General features: G+C 35.9%; 1 protein-coding gene across 1 annotated transcript in view; it reads left to right on the top strand.

The window, feature by feature from the left end:
* Positions 1-22,158, top strand: part of LOC150082252 (MAGUK p55 subfamily member 7-like) — a 199,411-nt gene that overhangs the window by 116,721 nt on the left and 60,532 nt on the right. Inside the window, exon 9 of the mRNA XM_090380462.1 lies at positions 19,678-19,940. Coding sequence (XP_090236588.1) covers positions 19,678-19,940 — 263 coding nt within the window. The remainder of the gene's footprint in view (positions 1-19,677; positions 19,941-22,158) is intronic.

Here is a 22,158-nt window from a genome sequence, read left to right as displayed (position 1 = left end):
AATCATCTCTCCACTCTTTCTAATTTTCCACTCCCTAACAGACCAGCCTGTTAGTAAACTTTCTCCCTTTTGTAATACAAAGGTGCTTAGAACATATAGCTGGTCCACTGAAAATGGTTTGTTGCTTAAAATCTGGTGGCCTTCTGATAGAAACGACAAATAACCGACATTCAGAGCTTCTTCTTAAAACCACAGCTTTTGGTGGGATTCCCATCAAGGTCACTCCACATGCCACTTTAAATACATAAAAAAGGGGTTATCGTTTAATGGGACCTCTTAAACAGCTCTGAAGAATAAACTGTACAAGAGTTACAAAACCAGAATGTCATACATGCCAAAAGAATCCTTTTTAAAAAGGGCGGAAACTTGATACCTATCATACTATCATACTTACTTTCAATACTCCTACTTTACCAAAAAGGCGCCTCCATAGCCAGGTGGGAAGGAGCAGCAGTGCGTAGTACATGCTTCTTGATTAGACCGGGGTTCAAGCCCGTCACCACCAAATACGGAGGATGCGGAAAGGTCAGGGAATGATCACTGCATTTCCCAGAGCAATATGGCCTTAGTTGCTAATGCTCCTAAATAACAAACAAACAAACAAACAAACTTTACCAACTTTACCAACATCAATCGAAGCAGGATATCTGAACTGCCAGGTAAAGCTACACCCCCAATCCCATAAGATGTTTCAAGTGTCAAAAGTATGGCCATTCCAAATGGTATACAGAGGACAATCTATTTGTGCCACTTGTGGCTCAAAAGACCATAATGATAAAGAATGCCATACAGAGTCACCTCGCTGTCCAAACTGCAAAGGAGACCACCCTGCCTATTCCAGAGACTGCGGTATATAAAAGAGAGAGAGGCAAGTTCAGAAATATAAAACTGAACATAAGGTCACATACCAAGAAGCCAAAAAGCAGATACCATTACTTCCAGCAGTGAGATCATATGGAGCTGCAGCAGCAACTGCAACTGCAGTGCAGAAAACAAGAGTAACTGCAACACAGACTGACATCCCAGTCCCACCTAACATCTCAATAGCGAACTGGGCACGTAATCTCCCTTTATAAACAAAACCAAAAGTTGATCAAGCGCCCATTATAATCTCACCAGATGCTGAAGATCCAACACCAACAAGTAGTGCAAATCCCACCAAATCTGTTGAGAAAAAACAAAAAAATACTGACACTATGGAAATTGATGAAAGGAGCAAGAAGATGAACCAGTTCTAGAACTTTATGCAACTGATGACATGGACATTGGTGGTAGACCAAAATAGATCATTTGAAACAGGCAGCACATTGTAAATCATCTGAATCAATAACTAAGTCCAAATAATGCATACACTTCTTCAGTGGAATTGTGGGATTCGGAGTAACCTTAACGATGTCAAAGATCTGATTGCTGTCTATAATCCTGCAAGTGTTTGTTTACAAGAAACAAACCTAACTCCACACATAAATATTTCAGTCAAGCAATACAATATATATAGGCAAGATCATAAAACTACAACAACTGCCCATGGAGGAGTCGCTATTTTGGTTCACTCTAATATTCCATCCAACCATATTCAGCTGCAAACATCCCTTGAAGCAGTTGCAGTCTGCATTGTGATTGGAATTTCTTTTACTATGGTTTCACTCTATCTTCCACCTAACCATACATATACAATTGCAAGACTTCGAGGACCTACTTAACCAATTACCATCTCCATTCAGTTTGATGGGAGGCCTTAATGGGCATCATACCATTTGGGGCTCTCTTCATATAGACAAAAGAGGGCAGATAATAGAAAAACTTCTAGATAGTAGGAACTTAACACTCTTAAACACAGGTACTCACACCTATGTCCATTTACCAACAGGGAGTACTTTCTGCAGTTGATCCCACCATTTGTTCCCCGGCTCCCTATCCTATTCTTGACTGGTCTGTTTCAAATGATCCCTATAACAGTGATTACCCAGTTGTTTGCCACCGATTAACAAATGCTGCAATCTATAAGAGGTAAAAAGTGAAAATTTCACAAAGCAAACTGGGAAAAATACCAATGTGCTGCTTCTTTAGATGAGCAAACTCTAAGACATTGTGATATCAATAGTGCTGTTACTTATGTTACAAACCAAATCATCTCTGCAGTAAATATTTCAATAGCAAAGACTGCTAATCAGTTTCATAAACATTACAAGCAGTGGTGGAATGAAGAATGCCTGGAAGCAAAGAAAGAGAAAAATAAAGCTTGGAATCAATTCAGAAAGTTCCCCACCACCACTTATCTCATAAAATATAAGAAAGCAAAAGAAAACACACATTATATATGTCGGAAATCTCAAAAAGAGTCCCGGATATCTTTTTCTAACAAAATTAACAGAAATACCGACACTAGAATTATATGGAATAAAATTAGACAAATCTCAGGTAAATATTCAAGAGCACCTAAACCGATAATGAGCTGGAAAGGCCATGACTTAACTGATCCAGAAAAAATTGCAAATTTACTAGGACAAACCTTTGAGGAATTATCAGCTACATCGTCATATAGACCAGTCTTTCAAAAATATAAAGCTCAAATCGAAAAATACAAAATTAATTTCCGCACAACTCATGCAATCCATACAATCAATCCTTCACTATAAATGAGCTACATAAAGCCTTAACCAAATCAAAACAAAGTGCAGCAGGTCCGGATGGAATCCTCTATCAAATGATTAAGCATCTCACTGAAAATTCCTTATTCATGATTCTACTTCTTTTTAATAGGATATACCTTGAGCACACATATCTAGACTCTTGGCAGCATTCGTTTGTTCTGGCCTTTCCAAAACCAAGGAAGGATCACTCAAATCCAAATAATTATCATCCTATTTTCTTCACTCACTGTCTTAGTAAAACTTTAGAAAGAATGGTGAATGATCAGTTAACATGGTTTCTTGACTCGCACAGTCTCCTTAGTCCAAACCAATATGGTTTTCAGAAAAACAGATCAACACTGAATATATTGAAAAAAGCTGAAGCAAACATCCACAATGCCTATCTACAAAACGAACATCTTGTTTTGATATATCTCGACATTGAAAAGGCTTTTGATACTACCTGGAGATATGGTATCCTACAAGAATTGCACAAATTAGGATTGCAAGGCCATCTACCAAAGTTCCTCCAGAACTTCATGCATAAAAGAACTTTCCAAGTCCGCTACCATAATATTTTGTCTCAGATATACAATCAAGAACAGGGGGTACCCCAAGGCTCAGTCAGTCCTTAATGCAACCCTTTTTGCAATAAAAATCAATGCTATCACAGAAATCATTCCAGAAACAGTAGAAACATATCTGTATGCAGATGATCTCACTATTTCATGTCACTCACAGAATATGTGGACAGTCGAGAGACAGTTTCAATGCGCTGTAAACAAAATAGAGTCCTGGTTGGTCCACCTATAATGAATATTGACTCTCAGTACAAAATACAGTGGCAATACACTTCTGCAGAAAAAGAAAGATGCATCCTGACCTAGAACTAAGAATAAGCAATCAACAAATCCCACTGAATCGTAGTCGTAGTATCTGACTACTAGGTCTAATCATGGATCACAAATTAAATTTCCTAGAACATATAAAATATCTATGTACAGTGTGCGTAAACAAATTAAACATTCTATGAGCAATATCTGCCATGATATGGGGAGCAGTTCATTATTCACTTTTGCACATTTATCGAGCAATGATAAGATCTAGATTAGATTATGGTTCTCCCATCTACTCCTCAGTGAGTAAAAGTGTTCTAAAATGGTTAGATCCTATCCATCACAGTGCATTACGTGTTGTTTGCGGAGCATTACGTACATCACCTGTGTACAGTCTATACACAGAGATTTATCAACTCCCACTCAGCCTTCATAGAGAACTTCTTCTGAACTACGCTACAAAAATTCAAAGCCTTCCTGAACATCCAACTTGGCAATATCTATATACTCCGAAATGGGATACTTTATATAAGAACAAACCTAGCATATGGAAACCTGCTGGCATATGACTAAAAGAAATACTTTCACAATGGAACTTAAATATGGATAAAATCTACCAAGATACTCCCACATATCTTCCCCCTTGGGAAATCATTTCAGCTGACTGTGACATAGACCTCATAAAATGGAAACAAAATAACATCCCAAATCAATATATGAAACAGCTGCATTCCTTTTATGTAATGCAATTCTCTGATTACTGACATCTGTACACTGATGACTCCAAAATGGATACACACATTGGTGTTGCTGTGGTCCTACCAAATAGCATAATTTCTCAGTCACTTCCAATAGAGTGTAGTATCTATAGTGCTGAACTGTTTGCAATAAGTCTTGCAGTAGATCACATTGCCAAAACTTCCTTTGTAAAAAGTATAATTTTTACAGACTCAAGTGCAATATATGTTTTACAGCTACAAAATCAACCATCTCATCCGTATCTAAGAAAAATTCTTTCCTGCTTATCGCTTCTTAAGACTCCAAAACCAAAAAGTCAGATTCACTTGAATTCCTGGACATTCTGGAATACTGGGTAATGAATGTGCTGATCAAGCTGCCAAACATCCATCAAATGAAAATTCTCGCCTGCATAAAATTCCACACAATGATTTTAAAAATGTCATTCGAAAAGCTTCTGAAAATGTATGGACACAGACCTGGAAATCTCAAGAAAACAAACTATACCAAATCAAACAGCAGCCGAAATCCTGGAAATCAAGTTTTTGGGTAAACAGACACAAAGAGATTATCCTCGCCCGGCTTCATATTGGATATACACATTTAACACACTCTTATCTCCTGCAGTTCAGCCGACCGGGCTAGCCAGGTGAGTAAAGTGCCTGCCTGGCAACCCAAAGGTCGCGGGTTCGAATCCCGCCTCGGGCTTGGATCAGAGTAAATGCAAAAAATTTGGGAGGTGCATTATGGCCACAGAAGCCGGTGCGCCAACAACTACCAAAAAAAAAAAAAAAAAAAAAAAGCCTACTGGTATCAGATTACAGGCACTATCAGAAACTTGGAATGTACACTTCGAAAAAGTCCTCCAAGATCCAAACTGTTCAGTTCCCCCATGGTCCTCTATTAAACCCTCCTGCAACAATTACTTCCTAAACTGGGGAAAACATTCCCTTGCAAATATCAATATACAACAACTCCATACTGCTCACACAGAGAATTATCCTCTTTTTAGAAAAATATATACGGATGTATCAAAATCTGATAGTGGAGTAGTTGCTTCAGCAGTTTTCCCTTTTAACACCATTTCTGCATCACTTCCCACTGAACGCAGCAGTTATACAGTTGAGTTATTTGCCATCAAGCTTTCCCTAGAAAATATTCTCCATCTGTCCATCAAAAAGAGCATAATATATACGGACTCGCAGAGTACACTTATAGCCTTACAAAACATCTCTTCACCAACGAATCCTTTAATAAAAACTATAAGGAGTATGTTGATACATATTCAGGAACACCAGCTAATAGTCATCTTTTGCTGGATCCCAGGCCACACTGGGATATCTGGAAATGAATGGCGCCTCCATAGCCGGGTGGGCAGGAGCAGCAGTGCATAGCACACACTTCTTGATTAGACCACCAAATACGGAGGATGCGGAAAGATCAGGAAATGACCACCGCATATTCCTGGAGCAATATGGCCTTAGTTGCTAATGCTCCTAAAAACCAAATAACAACAACTGGAAATGAATGTTGCAGACTATGTCGCCAAACATCCATCTAATTTAGATTTTTCATGTTCTCTCGTTCCATATGTTGACTAAAAATCTAATGTGCGAAGAATGTGTAAGGAACAATGGATGCTTATATGGCAGGCGCCTCCGTAGCCAGGTGGGAAGGAGCAGCAGTGCGTAGTACATGCTTCTTGATTAGACCGGGGTTTGAGCCCATCACCACCAAATACAGGGGATGCGGAAAGGTCAGGGAATGACCACCGCATATCCTGGAGCAATATGGCCTTAGTTGCTAATGCTCCTAAAAACCAAATAACAAACAAACAAACTTATATGTGAGTTGAGAATTGCAATTCTCAACTCACTGCAATGTGTACACTGCAATTCTCAACTCACAATAAAGCACATTCTTGTTGAATGCACCTTGTATTTGCATTCCTGCAACTCTTATTCAATTTTCTTCCTAATCTTAATCTTAAAGAATCTTTGAAGCTCTGTCTTATCATAGATAACAATGCCAATGCCACAGAAATTTCCTGCTTTCTCAAACAGATAAACTTATATGATCGTTTCTGACTGTTCACAAAACAGTCATCATGAATATCTTCCACATCACTGATAGGTGTAATATGGCCTGAGCAGCCATTGTGCCAAAAATAACAATAACAATAACTTATTTCTTAATGAAAGATGATCCTCCACAATGCCCTCAGTGTCTAACCATACTAACAGTGAAGCACGTCATCATAGAATGTCCACATTACCAAATTGCACGCCAATCAGCTTTCAAATCGCATGCAGATGAACCATTAAGTCTTGAACTCATTATGGGAGAAAACTCAGAAGTAAAGGAACTCTTTACATACCTCAGTCTAATAAACCTTACCAATCACATTTAATATTCCAACAGTAGTGTTAACATAACTGAAAATAACAAAACTTGAACAGGCACAATATAGCCGAAGCAGCTTTTGCACTACAACAACAACAAGAGTGGATATAATGAAAATTTTTTAGCCACATTTTTTAAATTTACTTAAATCATCACATTAGAAATTATTTAATTAGTATTTAACTAAAATTAAAAACTAATCTTAGGTTAATGTATAAGTGAAATTTTTTAACCTAGTTTGTGTGAATTAATAATCTGAAGTTATGTCAAAATAAGAAGAAGGTACAGTCTTTTAAGTTATATGCGATAAAGACATGACTGCTAAATTTGATTATCCATTAAACTCAAAAGAAATACATATAGTTGCTGAAGTTAGAATCTTATAAAACATGCTATAATACTATATTTTACTGTATTTATTATGTAGAGTAGAAGAGTTGAAATTTTGCTGTGTTGTATAGTGGCAGTGGAAACTGACTAAAGCTCATTCAGGGTTGTAAGAGGTCCCAAGCATCCTCATTAGAGGTTCAGATGGCTCCCAAGATTTTCTTGACTCTCAGCTTACTAAGCCGATGGTTAAGAAAATCTTGGCTCCTTGGTGGAATTCTGCTTTATCGTGAAAATATTTTAACTGATAATAAATGCTGTCTGACTGAGGCAGTTATTTCACCAGTTGCCATGAGGATGAAAAGCTTGGCTCGGTGGGTGCTGTCCGTTATTTCCAAAGTCTGTTAAATTGAGGTCTGTTTACTCTATTATACTGAATTCAAATTAATACAGGTGACCCCCGCTTAACGCTGATCATTCGTTCCGGAAAAACAGAGCGCTAAGTGAATCAGCGCTAAGCGAGCGCCGCTTTCCCATAAGGTAACATACGTATTTATGAGCTGCGGTCGGTGCCATAGGATATTTCCTAATGAATAATAAACAGTAATGAAAAGATGCACAAATGTCGGTCAAAATATTTAATATTTAAATATTTGCACATATAAAATATTCTGCATTGCATACGTATAATTATGTGGTAACTACTTGCGTATCAAAAGTAAATTTAAAATTCCAATTAAAATAATGAATTTAATTGAATTGATGAATTTAATCATGAAAAATGTGTGGATTTTGAGTTGAACTTTGGCCCTCTTCCAAATAAACTAAAAGGGGTATTAATTTTAAATCCCCCGCAGCATTACAACCAACAATAAAGTCAACCGATCCTTCGCCGCTTTGAAACCTGGCATGTTTTTTTTCTTCTTTCAATATGAAACTTCTTTTAGGCATTCGTTTCCACAAAAGTCCTGCTTCAGCTATGTTAAAAACTTGAGAAGTATAACACATAATACCCCTCTTCAATAATTTTAACAAAAGTTCTTTTTTGAAAGTTTCGGCTCCATGATCTGCACTTGCGGCTTCTCCCTGGATTTTAAATCTATTCAACCAGCCCTTACCAGTTTTAAATGGTTCCACATTTTTTTTTTTTTTTTTTAGGCGAGTTTTCTTCAGATCATCATATTGGCTAATCTCTCTCTCTCTTTTTAATATTTAACTTAACTGAATTCTGCATTGGAATATTATCTTCAATAAAATTAGTCTTTCCATTTCAATCCTAATAGCCGGCCTAGTCCTAGTTGCTTGCAGTGGAACAGCTATCTTTCGCGCTGCAAAAATTAATTCTTTATTTTTTTATAATTGTTCTTACAGTTAAAGTTGCAAGCCCTAAATTATGGCACACATCCGTTTGTCGTTGACCGGAATCGATTCGCTTCAAAACGTCTAATTTAATTTTCAAATTCAGTCTTTTTCTTACATTTATAGTCTTCGTACTGCGCCCAGACGTTGTTGCTTTTTCATTCCTATCAGTCATTATTAGCTCTTCGAAAATGTAACTGCGTTGGTTGAATTAATTACGATACAATATTTAAGTAAACTTTCCGTTAGGCACGATGTCTAATACTCTACTGAGTGATGACTAGACTTCGGATAAATGCATATAACGCAAATATTACAACCAATATACTTGGTCATTTTTTAAAATGTTGATCTCGGAACTACGTAACAAGTCACTGTACTGCAATTAAATTAGCGTGCGAGAAAATTTCACTGAGCGTGGGAAAATTTCTCAAGTCGGCGTGGGAAACGTTTTAATGCTGTTTTGCTATTCATTTTCAAGCTATCGACTCCATCAAATGAAACGATTGCGTTATGTCAAAAATGTAATCTGTAAAAGAGCGTTATAGTGATCTGTGACAGCATTATAGTCAGATACGGGTTATAATATAAGAACAGCGTTATAGCGAATCAGCGTATAGCGAACCGCGTTATAACGGGGGCCTGCTGTACTGTTTGTACTGAATAACTTTCACCGAAAGAAATTTAAGCCCAATATATGCTAATGGATAAAACTCAAGGTGTTGATGACAAAAATGCAATAGTTTTTAAAATAATTGATAGAAGGTAATGAATTTATGCTTCAAAATAGCATGCTTTATCCATAAGCTCACACACGGTACTGTTGCATTATTAATATAATGTACTTCCATACTAAATTTCATTGACTTCTATCAGTTATTTTGCAAACTGTTTCGCTATTATCATCATTGACTTTAACTTTTGTCAATGACCTTAACTTTTGTCTTATCAATGTATATTTCATGAGATACTTTTTAAAATTTTTCCTTTATTTTTCTTTCAAATCTTATGATGGTTCCCTTTCTGCATGAACTTAGGAGGTAAGATAATTTTTCCCTTGTTTTAATTATTATTCTTATTATTTTATTACTTTATTGAATGTATGAATTATTAATGCAGTGACATTTAATAATAGCATGCTTCATTTTGGTAATCCATTACTATTGCTAATAGATATGCAAATATTTCTATTGGTAATAAAAATTTATGATAGCTCTTTCTTCCTATTCCTCCCCTCTCTCCCCCACTTTTATTTTTTGTTTTAAGCAGTTGAGTAATTTTAAAAATTCCTCTTTGTCCCATGATAACTGACTCAGTATAACTTGAGATGTGCTTTGGAAGTTTACTTTTCAAAATAGAGCAATCTTGGATTGCATAAAAAAAATGTCATTAGTGGTTGGGATTCTCAGATTTTTTTAATTTTTTTATTCTTGGGAATCAGAAATATTTTTCTTTGAAATTTCCCTGGAATTCCAGAAATTTCTGATCTCTAATCCTTCCATTTTTATTCTTACTATTGATAATATGTGAAAAATAGTATAGAAAAGGAGCATTCTGATATTACAGTAACTCACTTAATTCATTAAAATATGATTAATGTTTCAAAATAAGTTTTTAAACAAGTATATTGCATCAGTGGATTTAATGATCTCTTTTTAGTAACAAACAAAACATCAAAGGCAGATATCGTTGGGATATCAGAGACGTGGTGTCACACAGATATAAGTAATGCGGAACTGGAATTTGGGGAATACAATGTGTATAGAAAAGATAGACAGGACAGGAGGGGAGGAGGGGTTATGCTATTAATTAAGAAACACATAAAGTCCAAGGAAGTGAAGCCAGTCGACATCGATGGACAGGGCAGTGTCGAGTCAGTTTGGTGTGACATAAGCATAGGGAAATCAAAATTGAGAGTAGGAGGGTGCTATAGGCCTAATGACTCTGATGAGTATAATAAGATATTGTACAGGGAAATAGAGTGGGCCAGTAAATCAGAGAGTCTTATAATGGGGGATTTTAATTTCCCAGATATTGACTGGAATTTGTGGGTTGGTCACTCGCACACTAGCAAGGCTTTTGTGGATTTATTGGATGATTGTTTTCTACATCAGCATGTTCGTGAGGCAACAAGAGGGAGCAATACTCTTGATCTGATTATCAGTAGTGATTCTTCATGCATTAAGAATCTGCAGATAAATGAACCACTAGGTGGCAGTGATCACAGTGTGTTGAAGTGGGATTTACTCAAGGAGGTAACTACCATCAGAGGTAAAGGGAAGGGTTTTTGTTTTCGTAAAGGCGACTATGATGGTCTGAGACAGTATTTAAATTCTATACAGTGGGACCAACTGATGATGTTACCAACAGCAAACTCAAAATGGGAAGCATTCAAGGAACTAATCTTGGAGGCTACCAGGCTTTACATACCAACTAAGAAATATTGTTCAAGGTTTAGGCCTAAATGGTTGTCAGATGAACTAATGAGACATGTGGCAGAGAAGAAAAATGCATGGGATACATACAAATTAATGGGGGACATGGAAGCCTATGATAGATATAAGTTGGTCTGTAACCAAGTCACAAAGGAGATTAGGCAGGCAAAGGCAGACTACGAAAAATCCTTGGCAAAGGATGCAAAGAAAAACAGAAAAGAGTTCTTTACATATTTGAACTCGAGAAGGAAAGGAATGAATCAGATTGGTCCACTGGATATTGATGGTTCAACAGTTGAGGATCCTGCTCAGGTGGCTAACAATCTAAACGAGTATTTTGCATCTACATTCACGCATGAGGAGTTATTCAGGAAGGAGAATGATGTAGGTAAAGTAAACATTGGCAGTGAGCTGGATGATTTTGTAATAACTGAGAGGAAAGTGGAGGAGAGATTGTTGAGGATAAACATAAAAAAGGCACCTGGGGTGGATGGGATCTATCCAGTTATATTAAAGGAGGCAGCAAAGGAAGTATGCAAACCCCTAGCCGGACTCAGGGGAGGTACCCATAGACTGGAGATGTGCAAATGTAACCCCAATTCACAAAGGAGGATCAAAGGCTGACACAAGTAATTATAGACCTGTTAGTTTAACTTCTGTTCCAGGTAAATTAATGGAGGCACTGGTTAAAGAAGCACTGCAGGATCATCTAGACAAGAATTCAGTTATAGCTCAGACGCAGCATGGTTTTGTTAAGGGCAGGTCTTGCCTGACCAATTTGATTGGATACTATGATGTAGTCACAAAAGAACTGGATGCAAGGAATAACTTTGATATTATATATTTGGATCTTAGAAAGGCTTTTGATACTGTTGCACATGGAAGACTGCTGCACAAATTGGAGCAGTGTCGTATTGGAGGCAAATTGCTGCTATGGATAAGGGGATGGTTGAGTGGCAGAAGACAGAGAGTGGTAATCAATGGACACTGCTCAACATGGACTAATGTTATTAGTGGAGTTCCTCAAGGTTCAGTGTTGGGTCCGTTGTTGTTTTCGGTGTTTATGAATGATATTGATGATGGTATATCAAGTTTAATGTCCAAGTTTGCAGATGATACAAAGGTTGGCCGGGTCGTTAAGGACACTACTGATGGTATGCTGCTGCAACAGGATCTGGATAGGTTGAACGGATGGGCTGAGAGGTGGCAAATGAAGTTTAACATTGACAAATGTAAAGTACTACATATGGGAAACAGTAACCCCAGAGCAACGTATCAACTGTGCGGTACTACACTGACAGTGGTGGAGAATGAAAAGGACCTGGGGGTAATTGTGCAGGCAGATATGAAGTTCTCTGAGCAGTGCAGACGAGCTGCAAGAGTAGCTCATGGTGTCTTGTCAATGATATACAGGAATTTTTCTAGCAGGGATAAGGAGGTGATTATTCCCTTGTATAAGGCAATGGTTAGGCCACATCTTGAGTACTGTATACAGGTCTGGAGGCCTCATTTCAAGAAGGATGTAGAGCTGCTGGAACGGGTACAGAGAAGGGCAACAAGATTAGTGAATGGAACAAAGGGTTGCTCTTACGAAGAAAGGCTTAAGTTTTGCAAATTACAGAGTCTGGAGACTAGGCACCGGCGAGGTGATCTGATAGAGGTGTATAAGGCTTTGAATGGTTTGAGCATGCTCAATGCCAATGGGATTCTTCATCTTGTTCAGAATAATCACCTCAGAGGGCATAAATTCAAATTGAGGAAGGACGGATGTCGGATAGATGTGCGGAAATTTGCCTTTGGCCAGCGGGTGGTTGGTTGGTGGAACCGACTTCCATCACTTGTTGTTGAAGTTGATAGCCTAAACAAATTTAAAGCTCAACTGGACAGGTATTTCGAACGAACGGAGGGGTGAAATGGGAGTGGTTTTTTTTTTTTTTTTTTTTTTTTGGCTGATGCTGAATAAGCTTGCTTTCTTGCATCATATGCCTCTACTAATGCTAATGCTTAGTAGCATTAGAGAAAAATACACTCACTCTCAGTTGATACAGATTTAATTTTTTATAGTAAAATATTTTCTGTACTTTTTTATCTTTAATGAGGCTATGCCATACCATTCAGATGTTCAGAGAACAATTTGAACACTTGAATTTTTAAAAAAACAAATAAAATTTTTAAATTAGTTTTTCAGTAATTATTAATATTGTTACATATAAAATCTCCAATTAATTGATTTTTCATGATAATCATGCACAAAACTTGAAGCATTACAGTGATTTACTCACACATTTATTGTGTTTGTGTAAAGGTTATAACTATAATCATGTAGTTATATATATTTTAAAAATTAATAATAATGAAATAAACATTCTTATACTACTGATTATATATATATATATATATATATATATAATACAATGACATAACTATAATACACAATATGTACACAAAATATATAAAAAAAAAAATATATATATATATCTATATATATATATACACATACATACAGTAAAACCTCTATTAGCGACCACTCTTTAAAATGACTGCCTCTGTAGGTGACCAAAATTTGATGGAACAGTTTAAAAAGATACCATATTCATGCTATTTATCCTCTTTGAGCTAACTATCAACTACCCAACACTCTCTCTCTCTCTCTGCATTCACTATTCTCACAACTGAGTTGATGAAAAGATTAGTTTAGAAGTATAATTTGAGGATTTTTCTGGGTACAAGAGGTGTGTGTGTGGGGGGGCGGAACTATTATTATTGATTGGCTTATTGTTACAACATATTGGATGGCCATGTTGTTCACTTGGGAACACATGTAAATTGTGCTGTAAGCAATAGAAGGTCTTATGAATTGCAGCATGAATAGAAATGTTGTCAAAAAATAACTGACTATCAGTGAGGATTAATAACTAGACTACTTTTCATTATTTGCATGTCATCTTTTAAGGGATTAATTTGAGGATAAGTCTAAAGTACTGGACTAAAGGGAAGGAAACATTCATATTGCAATTTCAGTTAAAAAAAAAAAAAAGAATGTCATGTCACAGTTTACAAGTGGTGGGCAAGACCTCCTATTGTTTACGATGAAATTTACAAGTGCCCTTCTCTAGTTCACTTGTGTCAATTTTGGCTAAGCCCTAGATTAGCAACAATAAAAGTAATAAACACAAAAAAAATATAGTAATAATACAGAATCATGCTTAAATTTACAAGTAGGAAAAAAGATGTCCCATTGCTTATGTTAATTATGCTGAAATTTACACATGCACTTCATTGATTCACTTCTGTCAGTTTTGACTAAGCCACTGGTTAGCAAACATCAAAGATGTCAGTGAAAAGGGAAGTGAACATGTTAGAGTTACAAACAAAAATCATAGTGATAGAAGACACTAAAAGAGGAAGTTTTCAGAGAAGACTGGCTGAAAAATACCACTGCTGCAAGACTTGGATTCAGGTCACTTTTAAAAATAAGGAGGCAATAAAGAAGAAATAGTTTCAAAATGCCAACAGAAATCTTTAGAGGGATTCTCATCAAACCTTCAAGGAGATCAATGATTTGACTCATTTGTGGTTTGATGGTGCTTGTGCAAGAAATTTGCCAATAAGTGGACCAGTATTAAAAAAGAAAGCAAAGAGTTTTGCCAAAGTACTAAACATTGATAATTTTACAGCCAGTAATGGGTGGCTTGAAAAGTTTTATACTCAAAGCAATATTGTGTTCAAATCTATTTGTGGTAAAAGTGCACCAAATAATTCAGATATAATTTAATATTGGATTTCAAGATTAACAGATTTGAATGAGAACTATGAACCAAACAAAGTTTTTAATATAGATGAAACAGTGTTTTTTTTTTTTTTTTTTTTCATCACACTGCCCATAAACTCATTGGTTTTAAAAGGGTCTAAATGTCATGGTTTTAAAGAAGCAAAACAGATACTCACAGTAGCTCAACAAAGACACGGTTTTGTTGTGTAAAAATGCACTAGGCAAAAAAGAAAGACCAATAATTATAAACAATGCACTGAAGCCTCCCTCCCTGCTTCAAAAAAATAAAAATGTTCAAACTTGGGGTTGAATGGCATGCAAATAAAAATGCTTGGATGAGTAATAAAATTTTCACTCAGTGGCTAGAACACTTTCAATGAGATTAAGAAAAGGAAGAATAGAAAATAGTTACTTTTCTTAGCTAATGCACCATGCCATCCAAAAAATATTGTATTGGATGGCCACCTTGTCCACCTGAAGTATTAGGCAGTACAAATATTGTTCACAATATTTATACTGCCTAATATTTTAAGCGCCCTACAACCTTTGGACTAAGGTATCATTCAAACATTTAAGCTATGTTTTAAGAAACAGTAGTAGTGAAAATGAACTCTGTGGAAAATTTGGAACAACTGATAAAGAAGATTAATCTTTGCGATGCTGTGTATATCAGAGTGCTGTGTATATTTGAATATATCAGAGGTGTGGCAAGCAGTCTCAAAAAGATACCATCAAAAAATATTTTGAAATTTGTGGAAACAATATGGGAAATATGGCAAATGACATACAAGAGATAGCATCCCTTGAAAAGGAATTAATGCAGCTAGAAGTAGCAAATTTTCAATAAATTTAATTTTTGAGAATGACGTATAGACATGCAATGAAAACCTTGAAAATTGGATAGAAAAACTTTTCAACTGCCAAGATATGGAACCAGATAACAGTGGACAAGCATAGTAATAATGGGACAAGGGGTAGAACTGTAATATTTTTGAGTGAAAGTTTAACAACTTTTGATGGATTAAAGGCTTTGTCAATGCAATTTGGAAATGAAACGTTAAATTTATTATTTAAAGCAGAAGATAATTTGAAAAATGAAATTAAGGCAGAAAGGGTTCAAACAAAACAAATGACCATAAAAATTATTTTGATCAACATCCTTAAATTGCTTTTTAATGTTATAAGTACCAATTACTTTTTAATGTTTGGTGCATTATAGTCCTAGTTGCTGATGCAACATTAAAACCCAACCAACCAACCTTTTAATGTTGTAACTGCAGTTGCATGAGTAAATAAATTGTCTCCTTACAATATTAAAAAAGTTTCTATGCATTATTTAACCCCAATTTTTGTGATTCCCATAGTAAAGACAATTACAGGAACTCCCCAACTTACGTAACACTCGACTTACGGAAATTCGACTTTATGTAAGTTTTTGCTGGCCGGTGCAAACTTAAAAAAATCGTGGAAACGTATTCTGCATCCCTTAGGAATAAATGGAGGTATCATGAAAATATCGTAATGTGAACCCAATAACACATTGTTTTTTTTTGTAATTCGTTCCAAGTCTTTGGAAGTTGAAAATTTCGCTATATTACTAAGCTATTTATCTCTCTATAAGGTCATATCTATAATGGAAATTGCTACCGTATATGTTCCTGCATGTTCCCGTTTTAATAATCAGTTTTGAACGCCTTTGTGATATTTTTCTAAAACACATTTCTGGAGGTTACTACCATAAAACAATAAAAACAATTTGCATTTTACAGTTTATAGGGCTTTTCTGTTAGCGTAATCTATTATAAATGGGTAGCAAATTCAGTTTTATTGCATTTGTGATAATACTGATAACTGCAATTGTGTGAGTTTTTATGCTATTACGGCAAAATGAGTTCCCCTTCACTGAAATCTTCAGTCATATAAAAAACATATTTTCAAAAACTTCTCTTCATTCCTATTTACGTATTACAATGATGAAGGAAAAGTGCAAGTGGTGGTAGTGCCAAGAAATGAAACAAAATTGATTTAGAAATGAAGATGAAGATGATTAAGAAGTATGAAGAAGGACAAAGTTTGTCATATATTGCAAGGGAATTAGGTCTCACTGCTTCAATGCACTTAAGATCAACAGTGATCACAAAACAGCATTCAGGTGCTATATCGAAGATGGAACAGCTGTTAATAATATGGATGGAAAATCAGATTCAGAAGCGAGCATCCCTGAGTCTAATGACCATTTAATCAAAAGCAACAAGTATTTATAAAGATATTAAGGATAAGTACGGTGAACCCCAGCCCGAGTTGGTGGCAAGCAATGGGTGGTTTAATAGGTTCAAGCATCACGCTGGTTTCCACAACATTAAAGTATAGGGTGAAGTCGCCAGTGCCAATTCTGCAGCTGCAGAGAAATTATGGGATGTGTTGGAAAAAATTATTGATGAAGGCGGCTATTCAACGCAACAAATTTTTAACGTTGATGAGACTGCTCTGTATTTAAAAAAAAATGCCAGATCGAACATACACTGCTAAAGAGGAAAATACAGTGCCAGGTTTCAAGGTGTCAAACGATAGGGCCACACTCTTGCTTGGGATTAATGCAGTGGGAGATTACAGATTAAAACCACTGCTTGTGTACCATTCTGGAAATACTCATGCATTTAAGGGCATCAATAAAGCCACCCTACCTGTGCAGTTCCGATTGAACCAGAGAGCATGGATAACAATATCGCTCTTTGAGGATTGGTTTAAATGCTGCTTCATTCCTGAGGTTAAAAAATATTGTAAAGACAACGATGTTCCTTTCAAGATTTTGCTTCTATTAGATAATGCTCCTGGACATCCTATGCATCTAGATGGGCGCCTCCGTAGCCATGTGGGCAGGAGCAGCAGTGCGTAGCACACGCTTCTTGATTAGACCGGAGTTCGAGCCCGTGATCACCAAATACGGAGGATGCGGAAAGGTCAGGGAATGACCACCGCATATCCCCGGAGCAATATGGCCTTAGTTGCTAATGCTCCTAAAAACCAAATAACTAACTAACTAACTAGCATCTAGATGATTTCAATTTGAATGTGAGAGTCGTATTTTGACCGCCAAATAAGACTTCACTCATCCAACCTATGGATCAGGGTGTTATTTCAAATTTAAAAGTCTACTATTTACACACAACATTTGCTCAGGCATTATCTGCAGTAGACAATGAGAAAAATTTTACATTAAGAAACTTTTGGAAATCTTACAATATTTACCATGGCATCATTAATAAGAAGGCCTGGGCGGAAATTACTAAAAGTTGTTTAAATGGCGCATGAAAGAAAATATGCCCACAGCACGTAAATGGCTTTGAGGGATTTGAAAAAGACGAATCATATGAAGAGGTTACAGATAAGATTGTAAAGGTTGCAGAGCTTCTTCAGTTGGAGGTTGATACCAAAGATGTGGAAGAGTTAATAGAGGAAGAAGAGAAGGAATTTTCTAACGAAGAACTTATTGACTTGCAGGCAGTGATACTGAAAGAAGAAAATGCTGACGAAGCTGAAGGTGAACTAAATGAGGAGCCGAGATGCTTCATCACCAGAGAGATGGCAATGGCATTTCATGAAATTACATCAGCAATGGCGAGGTTTGAGAAGATAGATCCTGACAGCGAACGATTCTTAAAAGTTAACAGAGGGGTGAACGATATGCTTGCTTGCTACAAAGAAATCTACGATGAAAAGAAAAAAGCTACCATCCAGTCATCCCTTAATATTTTCTTTTGTAAAGTCGAGCGGCCGGCCTCTTTTAAATCTCCGCAGCCCTCAACCTCCGCAGCGGTGTACTTATCAGCTGAAGACGTCGATTCTGACAATGATGCTTGAGAGATAAAACTTACTGACATTATGCCTGTCTCCTCTCTTTTTTTGTAATGTTATAATTTTTAAATTTTTTTAAATTACACGTTTTTAAATTACAAATTTTTTTAAATTACACGTAATTTTTACTTTGCATGAGATAAAATAATTGAAGAAAATACAATAAATAATTCTATTTACATGTTCTTCGAACATTTCTTTTTTGATTCAATCAATTCAGTGAGCACAGTTGCAAGTGCTGCACAAGCATGAGGGAAATTCCGACTTACGTGAAATCTGGCTTGCATAGCATTCCGCGGCACGCAACCCTTACATAAGTTGGGGAGTTCCTCTACTTAAAAGAATAATACAGCAATGCTGCCTGCCTCCCTAAGGTGACCACCTCCCCAAATAACCAATTTTTGTCAGAACATTAGGTGGTCATCGTAGGGAGGCTTAATTGTATAATAAGAATTTTATTGAGAGCACTTCAGTTCACCTAATAACTAAAAGGCTACAATTCAATACAACACTGTGTATTGTGATCAGGCTTTTCATCCAGATATATTTATTTTATTATTAATCTTTAAGATGGTTAACCATTTAATGCCCCTGTTCATCAGTATACATATTTTATTAATTTTTTAACATATTAGCCTTGAGGTCTATCTGTCATCCATGATGTTAGTTGTGTATGTGTGAATATGTTATTTTGATTACATTGGAATTTTAGTTAGTAATAACATTTATTTAATTAATTATATGGTATAATTATATATATTAATTATATGGCCTTTATGCTGACTGTTAATGAATAAACAGTCAATTTGCTTTTATTATTTCTAGTAAGCCTTCTGGTAGGTGCATGGGAGGTTTTTTTTTTTTTTTTTTAGCTCCTTTGGGCTCTAAAATCATTATGCTCACTCAGCCATAACCCCATAATACCTTTGAAGAAGAGTTCCTCCCTTCATTAGTTTCTCAATAAAAAATTTTGAAATTATCATTGTATTCATGTTTTAAGATTCATTGTTAAAATACTTTAAGCAGTGAATACTGCTGTATACATAGTTTCCACAGATGTTTCATTAACACAACATGCAAATTAGTCTCTAAATACACACACTTGTGCATACATAATACATTGGCACAATATAGTCTAAGATGCTGATGCACTGTAAAACAACAACACATTACCTATTGTTAAAAGAGTAACAAATAAGCTGCATATGCCTTTGTGTGTACATGCGTACAGACTAACACAAAACGTAATGATTTCTGTAGTTTGAATAGTAGTATAGATTTTCCCACTGAAGAATTAACTTTTTAATTTTCTATGTTAGCATTGTAGAGAATGCACCATTACTTTCAAGTTGGTTCCAGTAATTACACATACTGCCAAACACAAACCATCAGGTTTTGTAAAAGCCAACTTCAGTTACGATCCATTGGCTGATCCTGAAATTCCTTCCAAGGAGGCTGGTTTAACATTTCATAAGAGAAATATCTTGAATATTATAAATCAAGAGGATCCAAATTGGTGGCAGGCCACTCATGAAGGGGATACAAGGCTAGGATTTATACCTAGTAATACACTACAAGAAAGGTAATGTATGAATAAGACTTATTATTAATAATTTAAAAATATGAATTATTTATTCAGAAGAGATTTTACTCTTTGTTTGTTTTTTGGGATACCATGTGAGATTTTGATGTCCTGAGCCATGATAAAACATATTGATTTGCTGATCCAGTCTGTTTATCTCTATAGTTATAGTTGTTTGTTGTAGTCATCACACTAGGCTGACCATAATTCCTTGAGGCCAAAACAGTATGGGGAACAATGAAAATGGGACAATGAATGAGCTGATGCTTTGAACCGAATTCCAAGTTTTTTCAGCATTCTTATGTTTTCGGCTACATAGATGTTGGTTAATGCCACTCCTACCTCCATGAGCAACAGAAAAATAAACATTACAATGTTCACAAACCACTTTTGTTTTATCACTATACCAATTATCCAGTTTCATAAATTTTTGAAGATCTTTGTTAAATGTGCAATTTCTCCTTTTTTACATTTTAAATTTTGAGGCTTAAAACTTTTAAAATTATAAAATAAAAACTTTCAAGTGTGTGTATATGATAACTGATAAGCACACAGAACAAATGCCAACTACAGACTACTGATCAACTAGTGACACATAACACATTGTTGAACTGATGTTAAAGGCCTATGACAAAAATTGTTGGTTTCTTTCAATCATGGTGGTAACCACTTGCAGTTGGAATTCTCGGCATTCGATCAACGCGCTTCCACCTGTGGTTACACGAATTACTACTACTTACGATGGCAGCCATCCTACGATATAATCATGATTATAGGTTATGTTGCACCAATATTTAAGCATTTTTTAAAGTTTTTTTAAAAAATGGGCCAAAAATTATATTTTTATTAAAATGACAGGATGGCCAGGACATAGCAAAAAAACGGTGCTGTCCCGTTGAAAATGGGACATGTAGTCAGCCTACATCATACTCATTTGATTTATGACATGCTCATACTCTTATTTTTATTTTCCTGGTATTTTATAAACCACGTTGTTTGACATGAACACTTATTTATGCTGGGAAAAGGCCAGTGCAGTGTAATTCAATTGCTAATAGCAGGTGAGCAGCATGATATTCATTGAAGAATGCTTGCAATACATTTATTTTCTGATTTACATGAGTTTAAGATATACTTTTTCGAATGCACACAAATTGTATTCTTTGAACGTTGTTCCATGTGTGTGCTGCATTTCAAGTTAATACAAATCTGTAATTGACCTGCCCCCAGGCCATTGTGTCATTATGCTTTAGACACTTTGTGATTTGAAGTAGATACTGTAGCAGAGAACAATCAGTGCATGACCATTAATGAAAGTACCTTTTTTATGGAATTTTTAGAACTCTGGAAAAGTACCACCAACATTTCATAACAAAGGTCTGATCACTATCTCCCCATTATTATGGGCGCCTCCGTAGCCAGGTGGGAAGGAGCAGCAGTGTGTAGCACACACTTCTTGATTAGACCGGGGTTCGAGCCCGTCACCACCAGATACGGAGGATGTGGAAAGGTCAAGGGAATGACCACCGCATATCCTGGAGCAATATGGCCTTAGTTGCTAATGCTCCTAAAAACCAAATAACAAACAAACCCCATTATTATGTAATGATCTACAGTAATCCCTCCCCAACTGTAGATTTAAGTAAAGTGATTTTATATTTGTATACCCAAATTTAATATTCTGTGCTTTTTTTAATACTTGTATGTAGTTAATCCATGCTCTTTAAACATTACACAAAAGAACATGACAATTATTGCTTCCACCTCCTGTAGATCATGGGGGATTTACGGGAGGTGGAAGTTATAATGGATAGTGCAGAGGGAGGGAATTTATTTACATTCTACCCAGCAATTTCCAAACTTTTGCTACTTGAATCAAATTTGGAGTTAAAAAAATGTTATATTCATGGAACACCTAAAGAGTGATTGCAAATGAATTCAATAGAAAAACTCTATTGAATTCATTTGCAATTCATTGGCATTCTGAGGTGCTGAGATACACAGTTTGGGAACTGCCACTCTCTATCCTCTCAATAACACACTTTGTCATTATTATGTATACAGTGCTGCACATAGACATATCTCTATCTCTTTACAGATTTTTGCCTTTTTGAGAATCATTTACAATTTTCTCTGATGTAGTTTAGACTTGTTTGCACAATGCTTCAGAGATTACCATGTTAACTTGTGTGTATATGTAGTTCCAGCACATTGTCCT

This window comes from Mastigoproctus giganteus, chromosome 8, assembly GCF_048544385.1.
Source record: "Mastigoproctus giganteus isolate SK-2022 chromosome 8, ASM4854438v1, whole genome shotgun sequence".
NCBI lineage: Eukaryota > Metazoa > Arthropoda > Arachnida > Uropygi > Thelyphonidae > Mastigoproctus > Mastigoproctus giganteus.
This window is presented reverse-complemented; position numbering and strand designations above follow the sequence as displayed.